Raw genomic sequence first — 17,649 nt, forward strand, 5'->3', positions numbered from 1 at the left:
CACATCTGACAGCCTACAGAATGTATATTTAAAATAAGAGCACAAGTCCCAATAGCTTATTTAATCTTAGAAGATTATGAACCATCCCAACCTAAAGATGGACAGAGATTGGGAAAATAGGTTTGTTTGTTTGTATTTCTGTATGACGGCAACAAGTTATTAGTTATCCCGATCTTCTCTGTAGGCAAAGCTTTAAGTAAATTGGAGAAATTGTTATTATCTCCATCTCTGCAGCTGGCATATAGTGACTCTCAGGCTGAAACTAAGGCACTCTGGTTCTTAAAAATAATGATAAAAACAAATGGCATATATGCCAGGCTGTAGAGAGAAATTAAATACATCTCTAAGCATCGTATCGTTAACAACAAGATTAATAGCCTTGAAATTTCCCCACTTAACTATTCCTAATTACAACCCACAAAGAAGTGAGTTACTTTACTTTCTATGTCAAAAACAGAGGGACTTAAAATATTGGTGGTCCTCAACTTAAGAAACCCCATTGATAATTTAAAATTACAAATCTTACTTACAGAGAGAAATTATTTAATATTAGAACTCTTTTGTTTATGCAAGAATATTCACTCTGTGTGTTGAAAGGGGGAGAAAAGGAACAAAAGGGGGTGCATTCAAATGTTCCGTACTACTACAACTTTCTCTATGACCTTGTGAACATCAGCTAAAATGGGTTCATACCTATCTCATAGGGATATTGTGAAGATAAAATTAGGTAGTGTGTGTAACACAAGATGTCAGTGCTTGGTTTAAAGCAAGAACTAAGAGAATATTGGTTCTCCATTTTCCCCAAGTCTGTATATGTCTCTTACTACCAAATAAGAAATATGTGAAGGGTAACTAAAAACTCCTAAGAGTACTATTGATCATACGGCTAAATATATCTGACATATATGTAGGAAAATACACAGAAAGTATTATTGTATAGTTCAACAAACATTATAAAGGGAGTAGAGCTATTGAACCATCACTCGGGTTGAGAAACAAAAATGGCCAGCATCTAGAATAATTTCTCACTGACCATCTGTGTCCTTCCAAATCATAATGTCTCACTCTTAAACAATACGGTAGAGTTTTATCTATTCTCAAAGTTTATAGTAAATGCAATTATAGTTATGTATTTTTTTGTCTTTTCTTTTGCTTATTAATAATGTTTGGGACATTTAACCCGTGTATGATACAGAATTGAGTTTATTCATTTTCATTGCTAAGAGATTCTACAGTACATAAGCACTTGGGGTTGTTTTTTGAGCTAATATGAGAAAAACTATTATGCACATATCTGTATATGTATCCTGGTACTTATGTGTACATGCTTCTGGGGAAGGACCATCATGGGATCAAAATCACTGTGCTATGGGGTATGTATCAAGCCAAACTGCTTTTCAAATTGATTGTACTTATGTTTTGTTTTTACCCCACAAAAATGCTTAAACATTTCAAGTTCACATTCTCATTTATGTGATATTTCAGAAGAAAGTTTATAATTTACCTTGGCAAGTGTTCTGTTGGCAGGAATTGCTGTTATATCAAAACGGAGGTCATTAGTCAAAGGCAGCCCAAAACTCCAACCTCCATATCTATATAGAATAAAATTTATATTTGTTTTAATGGAGAAAAGAGTCATAAATAGACCTAAAATGTTTAAGAGCTCAATCTTTTCTTTCTTATAAAATAAATACTGCCTGAAAAATATTTTACATTTTTATCAATTTATTTTATCATAGTTTAGTCTAAAATGTACATTACAACTAGAAATAAAAAGTCTTCTAAACAATAGCAAATGTGAAGTAATCATTCTGAAAATCAACAACATATAATCTAACCAATGGCTGCAACTTAACTGGATCTGCACCATCTCAAAAATCTACAGACTTTAACACTTAAATATCCTTTTTTAGGTAATCGAATACTAGAGTGACATATCAGTTTTGTTTTGTTTTTTCAAATGACTTTTTTTCTTTTATTCTCCAAACTTTTCCCTTAGCTTGTTCCCTGTTGCATATGTTTTCTCTTCCTGGATATTTGAAGTTGAGCTGTGTCTCTATAACTGCCCATCAATTCATGGTCTCTTAATAATCAAAAGTGAATTTTAAAAAATCTAAGTAGCAATTTAAAGAATAGATTAGTTTAACTGTTACAATAGGGGTTCGGTTAAATAAATAATGGTGCGGTCATACTGGTATAATCTTCTTGTGACTGTCATCCTAAATGGAAAGCCACAGTGCTACAGTTTTGGCATGCAAAGAACAATATAGCATTTTGTTCACTTAAAAAACAAAAACAAAAAACAGGTTTTAGAATCGACCCCATTTTGTTGAAAATATTTACATGTATCTTTGACTAGAAATTTCTGGAAGGATATACAGTCAATAGTGGTTGTATCTGGGGAGAAAGAGACTACATTTCCTTTTTTTTATCTGTAGATTTTAATTATTTTAAGGCTAACATTAGTCCTTTATGTACATTGAAAAATGAAAGTGGGAAGAGATAGGAGAAAGGAGAAAAGAGTAGCTATTGCAAGCTTACTAACTCCCCCCTTTCCCAGTTTTATTGAGGTACATTGATAAATAAAAACTGTATATATTTAAAGTGTGCAACTTGATATTTTGAAATGTATTATGAAATAATCATCACAATCAAACTAATTAACACATCCATCACCTCACATAGTTACCATTTTCTTTGTGTGTTATGTGTATGTGCTGAGAACTTAAAATCCATCCCCTTAGCCGATTTCAAGTATACAATACAGTATTGTTAACTTTGTCACACATTGCTGTTGATTAGCTCTCCAAGATCTATTCATCTCATATCACTGAGACTGTTACACGCTTTGACCACCAACTCCCCATTTCCTCTTCCCCGCAAACTTTGGCAACCACCATTCTGCTCTCTACTTCTATGAGTTTAACTATTTTAGATTCCACATATAAGTAAAATCATGCAGTGTTTGTCTTTCTGTGTTGGCTTATTTCACTTAGCATGGTGTCCTCCAGGGCCATTCGTGCTTTCACATGCAAGCCTGCCAATCTTACATCCATGGCAAATGCTTAAGTGACTTAAGTATTTGCTCAGTGCCTTGCTACATATGTACACATTTTATCCACATGCAGACATTTGTATTGGAACTAAGGCCATTTATTACCGGAAGCAATGCCTTAAAATTCTCCAAGTTGGCCTAATTCACTCAATAAGTGTTCATTTGCATCACAAAGAAAGTACAAATTTTACAATACATTTTTGAGCCTGAAAAAAAATCAGTGCTTTTTAATTTGCTCGAATGAATCTTAATTTAGAGTCATGATTTAAATTTTAATGCATAAAGCTGTTTAGATAAAACAGATAATTTAACCATGGAAATGATCAATAGACATTGGCATCTATTGTCTCAAGTTCAGAAAGCGGTTACTATTAAAATTAGAAAGTTTAATATGCTAAATTAAATGTAATAAACAGTATTTTTACCTTCTTTGGGTAAATTCATTAGCAGTTGATATAAGATAATTTTCCAAGCGGTGCCCAGTGAGGTCATAAATTACTTGGGAAGAATAAGTGCTTCTGTGCGGTGGAGAATAGTTAAATCTAGGACATTCCTGAAAAATAAAGTTAAAAATTAAGTTCTTTCTGGCCAATGTAGTACAAATCAGATAGAAAATGTCAAGGACCTTCAGTCTCATGATTTGTCTATTAATTGCCACTGATGGAGGGTGATGCCTGTTCTCTGACTTTAAAGAGCTTTGAAAAGGAAGGCATCTTGCCTAAGCCAAGAAATTAGAACAAATAAGTTATTACACAGAGAGAGCTGACACGTGTGCTTAGGGTTCCCTGGAAGTCAAAAAAGAACACAACTAATTGTGATTTTTCTTTTACCGCACTGATAAGCTTGATATGCTTGGAGAATAACACTAAACACTAAGATGATTCAAAATCCCCTTAATAATTCACAGGGAAGAAAAAAATGTTTGCCCAAAATTGAAACGTCAACAGACTTAACTTCTCAAGGTCTAACAGCAGTGGATGGAAAGTTTGAGTTATGTTAGTTTTAAAGTCCCAAACCTACATGCCAGAACCCAATTTTACATGTATCTAAATCTAAATCTAATTAATTTTTCTACACATCTAAACCTAATATTTACTTATGTAAATCTAAAATCATTTCAGATAAAAAGTTTATATATATTGTAAAAATAATACAGGATCCCTGTTGACCCTTTACCCAGTCTGTCCCATTGTTAGCATCTCACATTATAATCACACATGTGATCAAATTAAGCACTTTGGGTCATTACTATCCACCAATCTTAGAGCTTAGTTTTAATCACTTATTCTTATACTTGCAGCTTTCTACACTTCCTGGACATTTACTTTTCACGGAAGCTTCCCAAGTTTCACTGCCATGAAGTGCAGTTTGGGAAGAGCCGAGCACCTTTCCAGCTTTTCCTTCCATCCCTTCATACAATGTCCTACACTGTGAGGCTAATGCCACACACGTGTACCAAGAACCCAGGGCTGCAGGTGGCTCTAAAAAATGAGTGCTGAAGTTCACCTTCCATCAAGTTGTACCGAGCTGAAGATCACATTCTAGAATGCCACTGGTTTCACAAATCGGAAGACACCCTTATATAGGCAGTGTAACACTTCAGCTTTAATTTTTGTTGAATTATATTACACATACATAAAAGCACACATATTAAAATGGATACTGCTTGGTGAATTGATAAACTGAATGCAGGGAACCAGTCACTGGATCAGGAAACAGAACAACGCCAGGATCGCAGAAGCTCCCCTCATCATACATTCCCTTCCTCTCACTACCACCTGCAAAGTCACCGGCACAGGAGAGTTTGGCCTGTTTTTTGTATTTTGCATAAATAGAATCATATTATATGTACCCTCTTGTATCTGGCTTTTTTTACTCATCCTATGTTTGTGAGAATCTTCCAATAGGCTGTGCTGTTGCAGATCGTTATTCCCGTTTTGTTGTGTAGAGTATCCCATGGTGGAAATACGTTACATTCGATTTCTCCACTCCTGTCAGTGGGCGTTTGGGTGGCTAGTACAAACAATATTGCTATAAATATTCTACTATGTGTCTCTTGGTGAACCTATTCCCGTTTCTGGTGGATCTATAATAAGAATGGAATTACTGATCCCACGTGGCCTGTACATCTTCAGCATCAGCAGATACTGCCAAACACTGTTAAAAACTGTTTACACAAATTTAGAGTCTCATCAACAGAGTATTAGGTTGAAAATTTTTTAATTTCCTGGAATTTTTCTTTTTTTGTTGTTAAAAAAAAAATGTATCCAGATTCCAACTTTAAATACTGTTAGTTGACTTTTACTGCAAACTAAACAAAAGACATAAAGAATTTCAGAAATTAGATACATTAGAGGAGAGACTGGAAAACTCTTTGGGTACCAGGTAAGACTAATATTTAAATAAGCAAAGACTCCAGAAGATACCATTGAATCTCATATTTTATTGTTAGTAACTGCCTTGCATGAAAACACAAAAATAGGTTGCATTTACTGAAAATATTTTCATTCTAACATACTGTACAAAGATAGTTCTGGGCACAATCATGTTATAACTTTGAAGAAAATATTGCTAGATTCCTCCCCATGGGAAAGTGAACTGACAAAATAGTGACTCTTAGAGACTAATAGTGATCTCTTTTCTTCGACTGTCTTTAATTTCCCCAGTGAATTTGCTCTTCTTAAAAGTTTATTGAACTAATAGGTCTAAGGTGTGTACCTATAGAATATAGACATGGTATAAGATAATTGAATGATTTTTTGTTTGTTTTATTTCAGGATGTGAATCTTTCTTGCATTCTGGAGGTGCTGTTTGGAGAAACAGGGAGTTCTGTTCTAGACTTCCACATTACTGACTCCCCAGCTGACCACAGTGGCAGTCTCACTGTGTTTTCAAATATGACAGTTATGGTGGCATTTTGTTGTATGAAATATAGAGCTTTCTGGTTAGAACTGAACTGAAACCAAAAATTCATCTTCAGTTAGTTTCCACGAAGACCATCATAGAATTACCTACCTTTGGAAATTTGTCCTGATATGGATTTACAACAGTGACCTGAAGTTCAAAGCCAATATTTTTGAGCTGCCCAGACCCACATCTCTGAGCTACTAGCTTCCATAAAATGAAATTATACTGACTCTTTGGTAACCTAGATAGATCTTTCAAGTTTTGATATTTCTTTCTTTCTTTTTCCTACTTCACTAAAATTGAATTCCATCTTACCTGGACATTTTCTGAGCAGGAGCAAACACCAAAGTTAGTGATACGTTCTCCACTGGTGTTCCATTTTCCCAAGCTGTCTTTTTCTGAACACCTTCTGCAAGTAAAATGGTACAGAAGTAAGGCATGTGTGCATTCTCATGTTCATGTATGTGCATAGAAAAAAAAATCTCATATTAAATTCAGGTCCCGGGTACAAATTACTGATTTTTTCTTAGCTCAATGTGCATTGCACTACTATTTTCAAGTAATTGGACGTTTTTGAGGGAGTTAAGGGAGAGCACTTAGTAATTAAATAGTATTAAAACCAAAGCTCAGTGAATTGTCTTAATACAGCAGGATGAGGCTTTTTGACCACTTCCTTCTCTTTGTTCTTTTCATTCTCTTCTCTGACAAGAAGGAGATACTTTAACAAAATTATGTGTTAATGTCAGGTTTACAGGTGTTGTGTACTGTCCTAGAAGTTTGAATAAGCCATCCTACATAGTGCGAAAGCAGGGAATTGGGGTCAAGACTTGGATCTCAGCTGTAGCTGTACGACTTCCAACCTAAATTACTTTATACAAGAAACTTAGCCCCTACGAGCTTCAGTTTTTTCATCTAAAAAACAAGATTAGTAATTCACAGGGTTGCTGTGATTGTGAAATAAAAATATATACACAAAAGAACTTCACAAATTATAAAGCATCTAATGTTGACTATTACAGTATGGCCAGGGAACTAAAGAATACAGATTAGATCCATTGAACAGATTTCTGTCACTGTCTGCCCTTCTCCAGCCAAATAACACACATCCCCTCATTCACACACCCTCACACACATGCCCAGACATGGACACACTCAGAGTGGAATGTTGAAAAGAAGAAAAAGGACAAAAACTACTTACGTATCACTAACATTCAAACACATGTTGTCGATGCCAGGGAAAGTCCACATGGCTGAGACCAGGGCTTCTGTGCTTGGGTTAGAATTTCTGCAATATTCAAGGACAGGAACAGATTCATGATTCCTTCACTCCCATATTAACCTCCTGCTCATGCATAATTGGAGTAAATAAAATAGGCTCTCTATGGAACTGCTGCTTTAAAAATATAAGACTTAATCACAGAGATAAAAAGTGTCACAGGAAAAAAACCACGCATCTCCATTTGGCTGCCTTGTTATTCTTCTGATTGTCATACACATTCAGAGATTACATATTGTCTACATAACATTATATTATGCAAAATTCTTATATAATTATTTAATTTGTGAGACCAATAAAAAAGTATTTGCTATATATTCCAACAGATTGGGAAGCTATACCTAACCTGGCTCTCTTAATTAAAATCTAGTCATTAAACATGAGGATCTAGTATAAGTTTATTTTTAGGTAAACACAAAAATGGTTAAAAGTCATTTGATGGCAATAAGAGTGTCATGTCACAATAAATCAAACCGTCCAATCCTTTGACAGAATTAGGTACTGTGGCCTCTGTGTTCTTATCCTTCAGCACTTCATTGCATGTATTCACGCACAACGGTGCCTCTGGAAGCAATGTGGAAGGACAGTTTTAGGTAAAGGAAGGAGACTTACACATAGAAGGCTGTCTGTTCAGAGGTACCATAAAGAGACGGGGAGATCTGGATCTCTGGATAACTGTTGCTGGAATTTCTCAGTGTGCCAAGGCCCATGGCAGTGGTTACAAAGACAATGGGGAGGATGACCTGAGCGATGAAACCTTTCCAGTTCCTGCGGGTGTGGTGGAACCTCTTGATGAGGATAGCCATTATCTTCTTCAGTAAGAGTCCAAAACCATCCAGCCTCTCTCCTCTTGTCAGGATTTTGTCTGGTTAAGAAAAAGAGATTTGACATGTTTCTGGGGAGTCCTGATATATCAAGTAATAAAGTCACTTCAAAACCTATGAATAGATAATATAAAGTGATATGGTGGAAAAATCTTATAAAGATTTGGATTTTAGGTTCAGCTCCGTATTTATTAGCTTTGAGACTGAGCCTCTTCATCTCATAGTGCTGCACCCAGAAGTGCATTGAAAATGACAAATCACTATACACAAAATATTATTATCACATGCAGAGCAGTTTTACATGTCAATGGGATATCTAGAATTTCATAAATGAGTATCATCCCCAATCTCCAGTCTCAATTCAGGCTCAGTATGCATTACTAATTACTAATACAGAAGAGATTGCTTCTACCAATAGACTGGACTCAAATCGAGTAAATGGAAACCAAAATATCAGCCTAGTCTAAGAACTCATTTCTACGGTGGGGAACTTAGTGGTTGTAAGTCTCATTGGCTCTCATTCTTAATGTGAAGTCCAATGAATTCCCCTTAAGAGGGAGAAAAGGAAAACGCTCTCCTCTAAAGGATAATTCCAGTTCAAACACCTATTCATTACATTCACTTTAGAAATCTGGAGTAATTATATGGCATTTCAAAATTCCATTTTTACCACCTGAGTCACAAGAAAGAACTGATTAGGCAGAATGTCTACTCTTGTCCCTTCTGAAATTCTGTTCAGGCACTGAGAAAAATTTCACGGCATCTAAGACTAAGAGCAGTGTGGAGGTCATACAGTGGTCCCTCATCAGTGCCCTTACAACTGGTCATTCCAGCAGCACCCCTTAAAAAATAAAATCAGATATAACATTCTTTTCTGAGGCCCACCACCAAGCAAGCATGTGATGAGATGACAGTGTTTGTCTGCTCTGTGGGTTTTAAAATTCATCACAAATTATGCAGCACAAAAAATCATGATCTTCATTTAGCTGATAAGGAAAAATACAAAGCTGCTTAATTTAAAATGAACTCCAAGTTAACAGAGTGAACAAGTTTAAATGCAAACTCATATCTCTGCAGAGGGGAACTGTAGATGGAGCTAAATATTTTAAGTTAGTATGCTTTTCTGTTTCTTGAGAAATTATAGGTGGATGACTTACAGATGCATGAAACAGAACAAATGCGATTTCTAAAATATAATGTCAATAATGGGTACATTTTGCCTGAAGAAGAGTTTCAAGTTATGAGACAAACATATAACGTTTACTTCCTGAAGCAGATGACCACTTTCAAAGTCCTCAATTACACGGACTAGACAATTGTATTCCCCAAAAGATGGTACACGAGGAATATGGCAGAGGACAAATGAGACTTCGAGGTTGCAGAATTATACAAACATTAGAGATTACCTGTTCTGAGTTTTAGAGCCAGGGAAATGCTTAATTAAAAGTTCTGTTCCTAGAGATTTGGTATCAATTTAAACAAGCTGTTGAAATGACTACTCCATAATTTATGTATCATTTTACTATATGCTTCCTTAAATAAAGTGTTTTCAAAGGAATAAATTAACTGTCAGAAAGAGAATAGTGCAATAAAAGTTATTTTCAAAAGAGCTCAATTCCTCAAAGTCATGTCAAGAAATAATGATTTTTCAAACATATATTGTGTGAAGAATTGGGAGGAGAGACTTATTATAGAGTCATCGCCATTGGGTCCAACTTCATCAATTCAGAGACCATCCTCCAAAAGCATTTTCTCAGAGCCTGAATTTTCTCAGCACCCGAATTGTTTGGGGAGGTGGCAAAGTTAGATGTGTTTTCCAATGAGGTTCCATAAAGAGTGACTTTTTTTTTATTTTTATGGCTATTATCTCCACTCAGACATGTCTAATAGCAGCGAGTGAACTGCTTAAAAAGGTTACTTTGTCCATTGAGGAACAGTACCAGTTACAAGAAGGATTTTAACTTGTTGAACACAAATCTGAGACCTTTGTAAGTTACATGTTTAAAACAACTACTGGTGGGTTGAGAAATACTCATCATTGCCCTAAAGGGACTTCTTCAACATTCCTGAAAATATTTTTGAAATAGAGTTCCTGACGAGGCAACTAGGTTGGTTAGAGCAACATCCCTATAGGCCAAAGTTCTAGGTTTTATCCCACAGTCCAGAACACATGAAAGAATCAACCAGTGAGCGAATAAGTAAGTGGAACAACATATCAATGTTTCTCTCTCTCGCTCTCCCCCCCACTCTCGCTCTCATTCTCCCCTTCCCTCCTTCCCTTCCTCTGTCTCTAAAAAAAAAAAATCAATAAATAAAATTTAAAGATATGTATTTTGAATAAATATTTTTATATTAAAAAGAGAAAGCTTCTATATCTTTAAGCTTTTTTAGTTTAGAAAGACAATTTAAAGTTGAGTTTAAAAAATAAAAATCTGTCATGTGAATTTTCTCATTTATGTCATTTACTGAAATTAAGCAAAATATGTGATTAGATTGATACCATCTCTGTCTGTGAAATTGCTGCTGTTCACAGATAAATCATCAGGAGTTGAGGTGCCATTGTTATTGGAATTTCCAATTTTCTTTTGTGTTAAGTGCTCAAGTCTCATATCACTATTTTTGTGTGACTCTTTAGTCAAGTTCAGGAAGACCTAGAAAGAAAAGACAGAAACTTCATTAATATAAAACATGCATATCTTTAGTTTCTAGACTCACTTTTGATTTTGAATTCTTATCACATTTATTAAGACAAATAAGTTTGACTTTAAATAAACATATTTGTATGCAAGATAGGTATGCTCTAACTGGAGCAACATGTAATTTTTTTTTCTCAGGAGTCAGTCTTACATAAGAATGATATTGAGATAATTTAAAGATTTTGTGAATGTTAATTTTAAAACCTTTTCTTTTTTTAAAAAAATGAACATATTTATTTTAAGAGAACAGCAACTAAATCAGCTTTAAGAAACGTCCAGGTGCACCTCTTCCACGGTGGTATCGGAAATGCCATAGCAGCCAATGTTGAGGTCACCCATGCCATTGTCCAGCGCTCTCAGGAGTGACAGATAGGCCCCTGAGACTTTGGTGCTAAACGGAGGAAGCACATAAACGAGCTCTCCCCCAATGTCCTCCTTCAAGTAGGCTTCAGGCAGGTGTGATTGGATCATTGCTGTCACAGCCATTGTGTCACACACTGTATTTGCATTTAGATTTGGACTCTAGGGGAGAAAAAAAACAACAGAAGTTAAAAACTCCCTGGTCTGTACCCTGGAGTGTCCCAGGACCCTCATCAGAAGGTAGGCCACCTACAGATAACTACTCTATGGCTCCTTCTCCATCCTCACTGCCCACCATCCTCCCTGTCACTCGAAACCACAGTCTCTTTTCTGTGTTAAGAGTGCTTCAGGCTCAGGAACAGCCCCTCCTCCAGAGAGTGACATGGCTCATTCTCTCCCTAGCTCCAGCTCTTGGCTCAAATGTCACTTTCTCAGAGACCCCTTCTCTTACTACCCTACTTAAAATGGCACCACTCAACATTCCCTAGGTGACTTTCTCTGCTGTATTTCTACCCATAGCATTTATCACCTGCTAATAAGCTAAATAAGAAATGCATTGGTTGTATCATCTGAGTCCTCCACACTTCATTAGAACACAGACTCCAGGAGGACAGAGATTTTAATGTCATCAGTCCACTGCAATATCCCTTACACCCAGAATAGTGTCTGGGGCACATGATAAGGCATAACACACACAATAAAAAAAATTTTGAATGCATTGATAAATATAACAATAAACTACTTTTTATGTTTTGGAAGTCACATCAGGATGATTAGATAAATAAATGATAGTGGTCAAAACCTGACCGAAGGAATATACACCTCGCACAATCTGATACACCATAGGCTATTTAGGCAGTACAGGGATTCCTAGCCAGCATTTTTTAGTCTTCACAGATGTGAAAGAAAAGCACCATTGGTTTATCTGAGTTGGTCTCCACATCACCACTTGAGGAGTACTGATCAGAGAGTGACTATTTGAAGGCATGTTTTCTTCACTTGCTTTGGCTAGCACAGAAAATCTAACTTGTAGCTTTATAGGATGAAATGCTTGGGAGAATAAAGGGCTGAGTCTTCATCAGTAACCTGAGGACATAAATCATTTTTTTTACCGAGCCCTGTCGTTTTCCCCGCGTGATCACAGACCTGTAGAATAAGAACCACTTGGGACCTAGTTAGAAATGTAGTAAATTCTGGAGCCTCGTCCCAGGCAGACCTACAAAATCAGAGACTCTTGAGGTGGGGCTAGAAGTCTGGCTTGACCTGGGCCTCCAGATGTCCAGAGGCTTGCTCAAGTTCGAGAAATATGACTCTAACACGCTAATGGTGAATTTTGTCAGTGAATGAAACTGGAGAGAGTCTGGCTCTGTTTCATACAAAATTGACTTATGACCCGAGAATAAGGTGTATTTTCTCTCCTACGAACCTTTTTCTTGGTGAGTGTGAGGTGATAGCCATCCCCAAATGCTTCCTTGAGGTAAAAGGGGGATCCACAGCAGCGCAGCCCTCCCTGCTCCAGGAAGGCGATGCGGTCACTCAGCACTTCAGCCTCGTCCAAGTGGTGTGTCGAGAGGATGATTGTTCTGGCTTGAAAATACAGAGTGGAACAACTAAGAATGAAAAATGGAAATACAGTTCCTAAGACATATAGAGTTAGCATGAGTAAATCCTGTGATTTATGGGAAGACTCACATTGCATGAGCTAACAGAAAAACTGACCAGAAGGAGCTTCCAAAAGGATCAAAAAGAAATTCAGGAGTGTTCCTAAAATATTTGGAGGTCTCTCTCTTTCCAACCCCCTCATTTTATTCACCACTAGGAAGCAGCAGTAATTTTAAAGACTTTTTGAATATTCCTCTCTGATTAATCCACTCCACTCTGATTGCTCTTTGCTTCACATCCTGTTAGCACTTATTTAGTCTGTTTTCAGTTTATTTTCATTTGTGTATGTTTGGTATCTCTAATTAGATTCTAAACTCCTCTAGGCAGAATTTGGAACTTCTGTTGGATTTGCATACTCTCACAAAGGCCAGTTAAGTGGTCAACTCCCAGTGGGCACTGCATTGATATTAACTAGTTGACCCAGAAATTTAGTTGTGAGAAATGAATACTTGGGAAAAGGAAGAGGCCATGTGAGGACTTTCATAGTTATCATAAACAGAAAGGCTTCAATTTGCTTGCATGTATCCCAGAGAGCAAACTTATGACTGTTGGGTAGAGGAGTTATAAGAAGGTATTCATACCACTTTTGTTCTTCGATATAACATCCCATATACTTCGGCGAGAACATGGGTCAACTCCAGTGGATGGTTCATCCAGAATGACCACTCTTGATCCACCAATGAGAGCTATGGATATGGATAACTTCCTCTTCATGCCTCCTGACAATGTTCCAACTCTCTTATGACGATGGCTATATAGTCCAGTATCTTTTAAAGTCCTTCAAAAATAATGTATGGTGGTTATTTTACAGATAGACCATTTAAATATTGGAGAAGTATAATAAGTACCCTAAATGATAGATATTCACTAAACAACCATTATATGCTCAGCAAGGTGCAATAAACTAATGAAATTCATGACATAATTTTCAATTATGTATCATCTAGTTGGAGTCATAAAATTCATGCTTAGGAAACAACATAACAGAATATATGACTCATTATTTTATTCATTCATTTGACAAATATTTATAGAGCATTTGGCCTTTTAGTGCCAGACTCTGTTTTAGATGCTGGGGGAAAGAAGTAAGCAGATAATGTTCCTACCCATAAACAGATTATTTCTAGCATGTGTGTGTATCAGGAAGGACGTGAGAAAATTTAGTCGATAAACATATTGCCACGTAAAATTATTATATGCCAGGTGGGGATAAACACAATAAAAATGAAGAGAGCAGAAGACATGGGATAAATAGTGCCTGGGGCATGCTGTTTGAGGCCCCTATTTTATATATGGTGGTCTCCTCAGAAGGTGACATTTCATTAGAGACCAGGAAAGTGGAAGAGTATGTCAAATGGCCATTTGGGAAAAGCTGCTCTACGAGAGGAAATGGGAAGTGAGAAGCCCTGATGCTGGAGCAAGCTGAGCATAGTCACGTGTGCAGCTGGGCTAGTGTGCCCAGGGCAGAGTGAATGTTGGGAGACTAGAAATAAATGAATCAGAAATGAGACTGCGGGCCAGCCATGTAGGCTTGGATAAAGACATCACTGAGTTCCTTCTACATTGAATGTGGTGAGAAGACGTTAGAGGGTCTTCATCTCAGGGATGGCAGGCTCTGATCTGCAGGTTACACGGGTCACCCTGGCTGCTCTTTGAAGATTAGACTGTATAAGGGAGAATAGAAGCTGGAAGTCCAGCTGGGAGACTTGGACCAGTACAGTAGCCATGGAGATTAGAAACAGAAGATTCGGGGCAATACAGAAGCCACAGTTGCAGAGATTTCCACAATTCCTGTATATATTAAGTGTATTCAATACCGGGGAAATAGAAAAACTAAAATTCAAGTGGTTTGTGAGGAAATGTTTCCTATTGGTATTATTACTGTAACTTGAATTCTCTCTTTTAAAAAAGAAGTTTATTTATTTGTTTGTTTATTTATTTATTTATTTTTAGAGAGAGGGGAAAGGAGAAAGAGAGGGAGAGAAACATCACTGTGTGGTTGCCTCTCACTCATGCCCCCAACTGGGGACCTCACGTGCAACCTAGTCATGTGCCCTGACTGGGAATCAAACCAGCGACACTTGGCTCGCAGGCTGATGATCAATCCACTGAGCCACGCCATCTTGAATTCTCTTTGAGAGGTGTTAACAACACACATTCTCAGTCCACCCACAACTGACCTTTTTACTTCCTCGTGCAGCTGCTTTTTAGTCCAGTGAGGAACCTTGATGGAGCCATATAAGAGAAGGTGTTCTTTGGTAGTGAGGTAACTAAACAAGACATCATGCTGCATGCAGACTCCCATGCTCTTCCGTACGCTGTGTAGGTCTGTTTTGATATCTTTTCCATAAACAAAGATGGTACCTGCCGAGGCCCCAAACAGCCCAGTCAACATGGAACTGAAAACAGAGAAATGATAAAGTTGGTGTAAACCAAGCATTGGAGCTAGACTTTTAGGAAGAAACACAACTCAGTTGTTAGCAGAAAAATGTTACCAGTCTATTTCCTTTGGCAAGGTCAAACTACGAAAGAAAATGGTATTAAATAGGAATAAAAAATAAAAGTTACTTTCAAAAAGTTCTTAATAATTTGGAGTGTTGCATAAACACGACATAATGATGATGATGATAATGGTGGGATAGTGGTGGTAATAATGACAGAAATGGTTGGACTTTTAAATTGCCAGTACATTCTCTCCTTTAGCAAACTGGTGTGCTTCCTTGGCATCAGAGAGTATCTATAGGTTGTTATTCTCAAATTGAGAACTCTACCCCAGTTCTCATCACCCAGTTCCAGGCTTGCTTTATACATTCAACAGACAAGGCTACGTCTCCAGAAGATATCTTCCATGGTCCTCAAACTCAACACACTTAAAACTGAACTTCCAGTCTTTGCACTCACACCTGTCAACATTGGTGTGTTATCTCCTTCACCATAGAGTGAATTCACACAGTGGTCACACAAGCCTCAGATCCAGCTGTTTTTGTGTCTTCCTCCCATCTCTGTCCCACAACCACCACGTCTTTCCATTCTCCCAGCCACGCCATAGTGCAAGCCACTGGCACCACTTGCCTGCTGTTGCGGTGTGCTTCCAATTCTACCCTTGCATACTCTTTGGCCTTCTCTAGTCCCTTGGTCCACTCTGTGACTAGACTAGACTCAGATAATTCCTGGTCACCTAGATGGTGGGTAAATGGGGCAATTATTTAATATCCATTTTCTTCACTAAAATGTAAGCTCTGTGAGGTCAGGGAAAGAATCTGTTTTCTCACTGCTCTGTCTCAGTACCTAACTAGTGCTGAGAACTTCAGTGACTACTGTGGATTAAATGGGGAATCAGTATAACACGCAATCCTTCCCATTAAAACACATAGAACATATTTTATTCTTTCTATTAAAGGTTCATACTCAGGAAAATAAGATGGTGACTTTCTCAGCTAAAATGACAGCTTCCTCTATCTCTTTTGCTCATTGGCTTCTTGTTGCCTGTTAGAAATCTAGCCTTTTAAGCATTCTATTCACACTAGAAAGCCAACTCTGAATTTAAACAGGCCACATAATACAGTTACATGTTCACTCATTCCATGACCTTCCTTGTCCCCATTTATTTACAAAATAAATTAATTTAAATACACTTTGGCAATCACTGAATTTACTCATGATGATACTAAATAGGATATTCAGCTACTGACACTTTTTCTCAGATAAGGACTAGAGCGGCAACAGCACCTCAGAGCTGACTCCCCGGTAAGCAATGCAGAACGTGGGAGGTGAATAACAACAACAACAATCTAAACAATGTCACTTTTCAAACACTTGAATCTCTTCTCCAGTCAAACATAGGAAAGCACTAGTTCAGTGAAGACTGAGAAAGAACAGCCCATGTGCCACTTCTGCCCTTTTTGATCTCCATCTCCAGGCTGGTGATTCTTTCATTTCTTTATGAAACAAGGGAGAGCTTCCCTGTGAAGGAGCAGCTAGGGCTGAGTGTGTTTATACCAGCACATGTAAACTCAAGCTTATATGTGATCCAGGATAGAATGCAAATAAGTGAAACAGACTGGACACATGAGATAGTATGGATTGGTAAGGACCAGAAATAAACCAGGAAGCAGATGCCTCCTTTAAGAGAAAAGTCACTAATATGCCCCAACCAATTGTCCCAGCCCAAGACTGTGGATTCAATGTTGCCATAAACTTCTTTTTATCTAAGAGATGCTAAGAATATTTTTTAATGAGAAAATTCCCTTATTTTTAAATATTGGCACTGAATTAAAATTTTTAAGAAATACTGGGTGAGCCAATATGAGGTAGAACAAATAAGCTTGTCTGGTGGGCCTGATCTGGCCTTTGCGCTCAGTTTGGGATGTCTGACTTAGACTCCATCTTTTAGTATATAAATTAAACCATCTTAATCCATCTGGGAGATGTAATGGCTTTCTTTCTTCTTCTTCTTCTTCTTTTTTTTTTTTTTGAAAGAGTTGAGGAAACATTGAGTAACATGCTTCCACGATAATAAGTGTTATAAAGTAACATACATGGTGGTAGTTTTCCCAGCTCCATTGGGCCCCAGCAATGAAGTGATGTGCCCTTCATAAAAGTTCAGATTGAGGTTATCAACAGCAGTTTTTGAGCCATAGATCTTTGTGACTCCATGCAGGGCAACTCCAACTGTTAGATCTTTAGGTTCAGGTTCAATATTGGAAGAAAACATGTGTTCAGGACCTGGAGAGAAATCAAGACAAGTGTTGTAAGCTCACCAAGAAAGAAATTGCAGCTAGATTTAGCTTTTTCCTAGTTAAAATGACAACCATCTACATAAATATAATTCTGGAAGCAAGTGATCTATTATAGTTTTAAGCCTCCTCA

The 17,649-nt window shown here is 37.2% G+C and overlaps 1 protein-coding gene across 1 annotated transcript in view; it reads right to left on the bottom strand.

The window, feature by feature from the left end:
• Positions 1–17,649, bottom strand: part of ABCA12 (ATP binding cassette subfamily A member 12) — a 171,433-nt gene that overhangs the window by 25,324 nt on the left and 128,460 nt on the right. Inside the window, exons 28-38 of the mRNA XM_090283410.1 lie at positions 17,319–17,505; positions 14,961–15,179; positions 13,362–13,558; positions 12,545–12,705; positions 11,044–11,280; positions 10,563–10,713; positions 7,851–8,103; positions 7,161–7,247; positions 6,278–6,371; positions 3,481–3,608; positions 1,505–1,592 (exon numbers count right to left, since the gene is read on the bottom strand). Coding sequence (XP_090139536.1) covers positions 1,505–1,592; positions 3,481–3,608; positions 6,278–6,371; positions 7,161–7,247; positions 7,851–8,103; positions 10,563–10,713; positions 11,044–11,280; positions 12,545–12,705; positions 13,362–13,558; positions 14,961–15,179; positions 17,319–17,505 — 1,802 coding nt within the window. The remainder of the gene's footprint in view (positions 1–1,504; positions 1,593–3,480; positions 3,609–6,277; positions 6,372–7,160; positions 7,248–7,850; positions 8,104–10,562; positions 10,714–11,043; positions 11,281–12,544; positions 12,706–13,361; positions 13,559–14,960; positions 15,180–17,318; positions 17,506–17,649) is intronic.

This window comes from Furipterus horrens, unplaced genomic scaffold (assembly GCF_987537825.1).
Source record: "Furipterus horrens unplaced genomic scaffold, mFurHor1.1.pri manual_scaffold_1, whole genome shotgun sequence".
NCBI lineage: Eukaryota > Metazoa > Chordata > Mammalia > Chiroptera > Furipteridae > Furipterus > Furipterus horrens.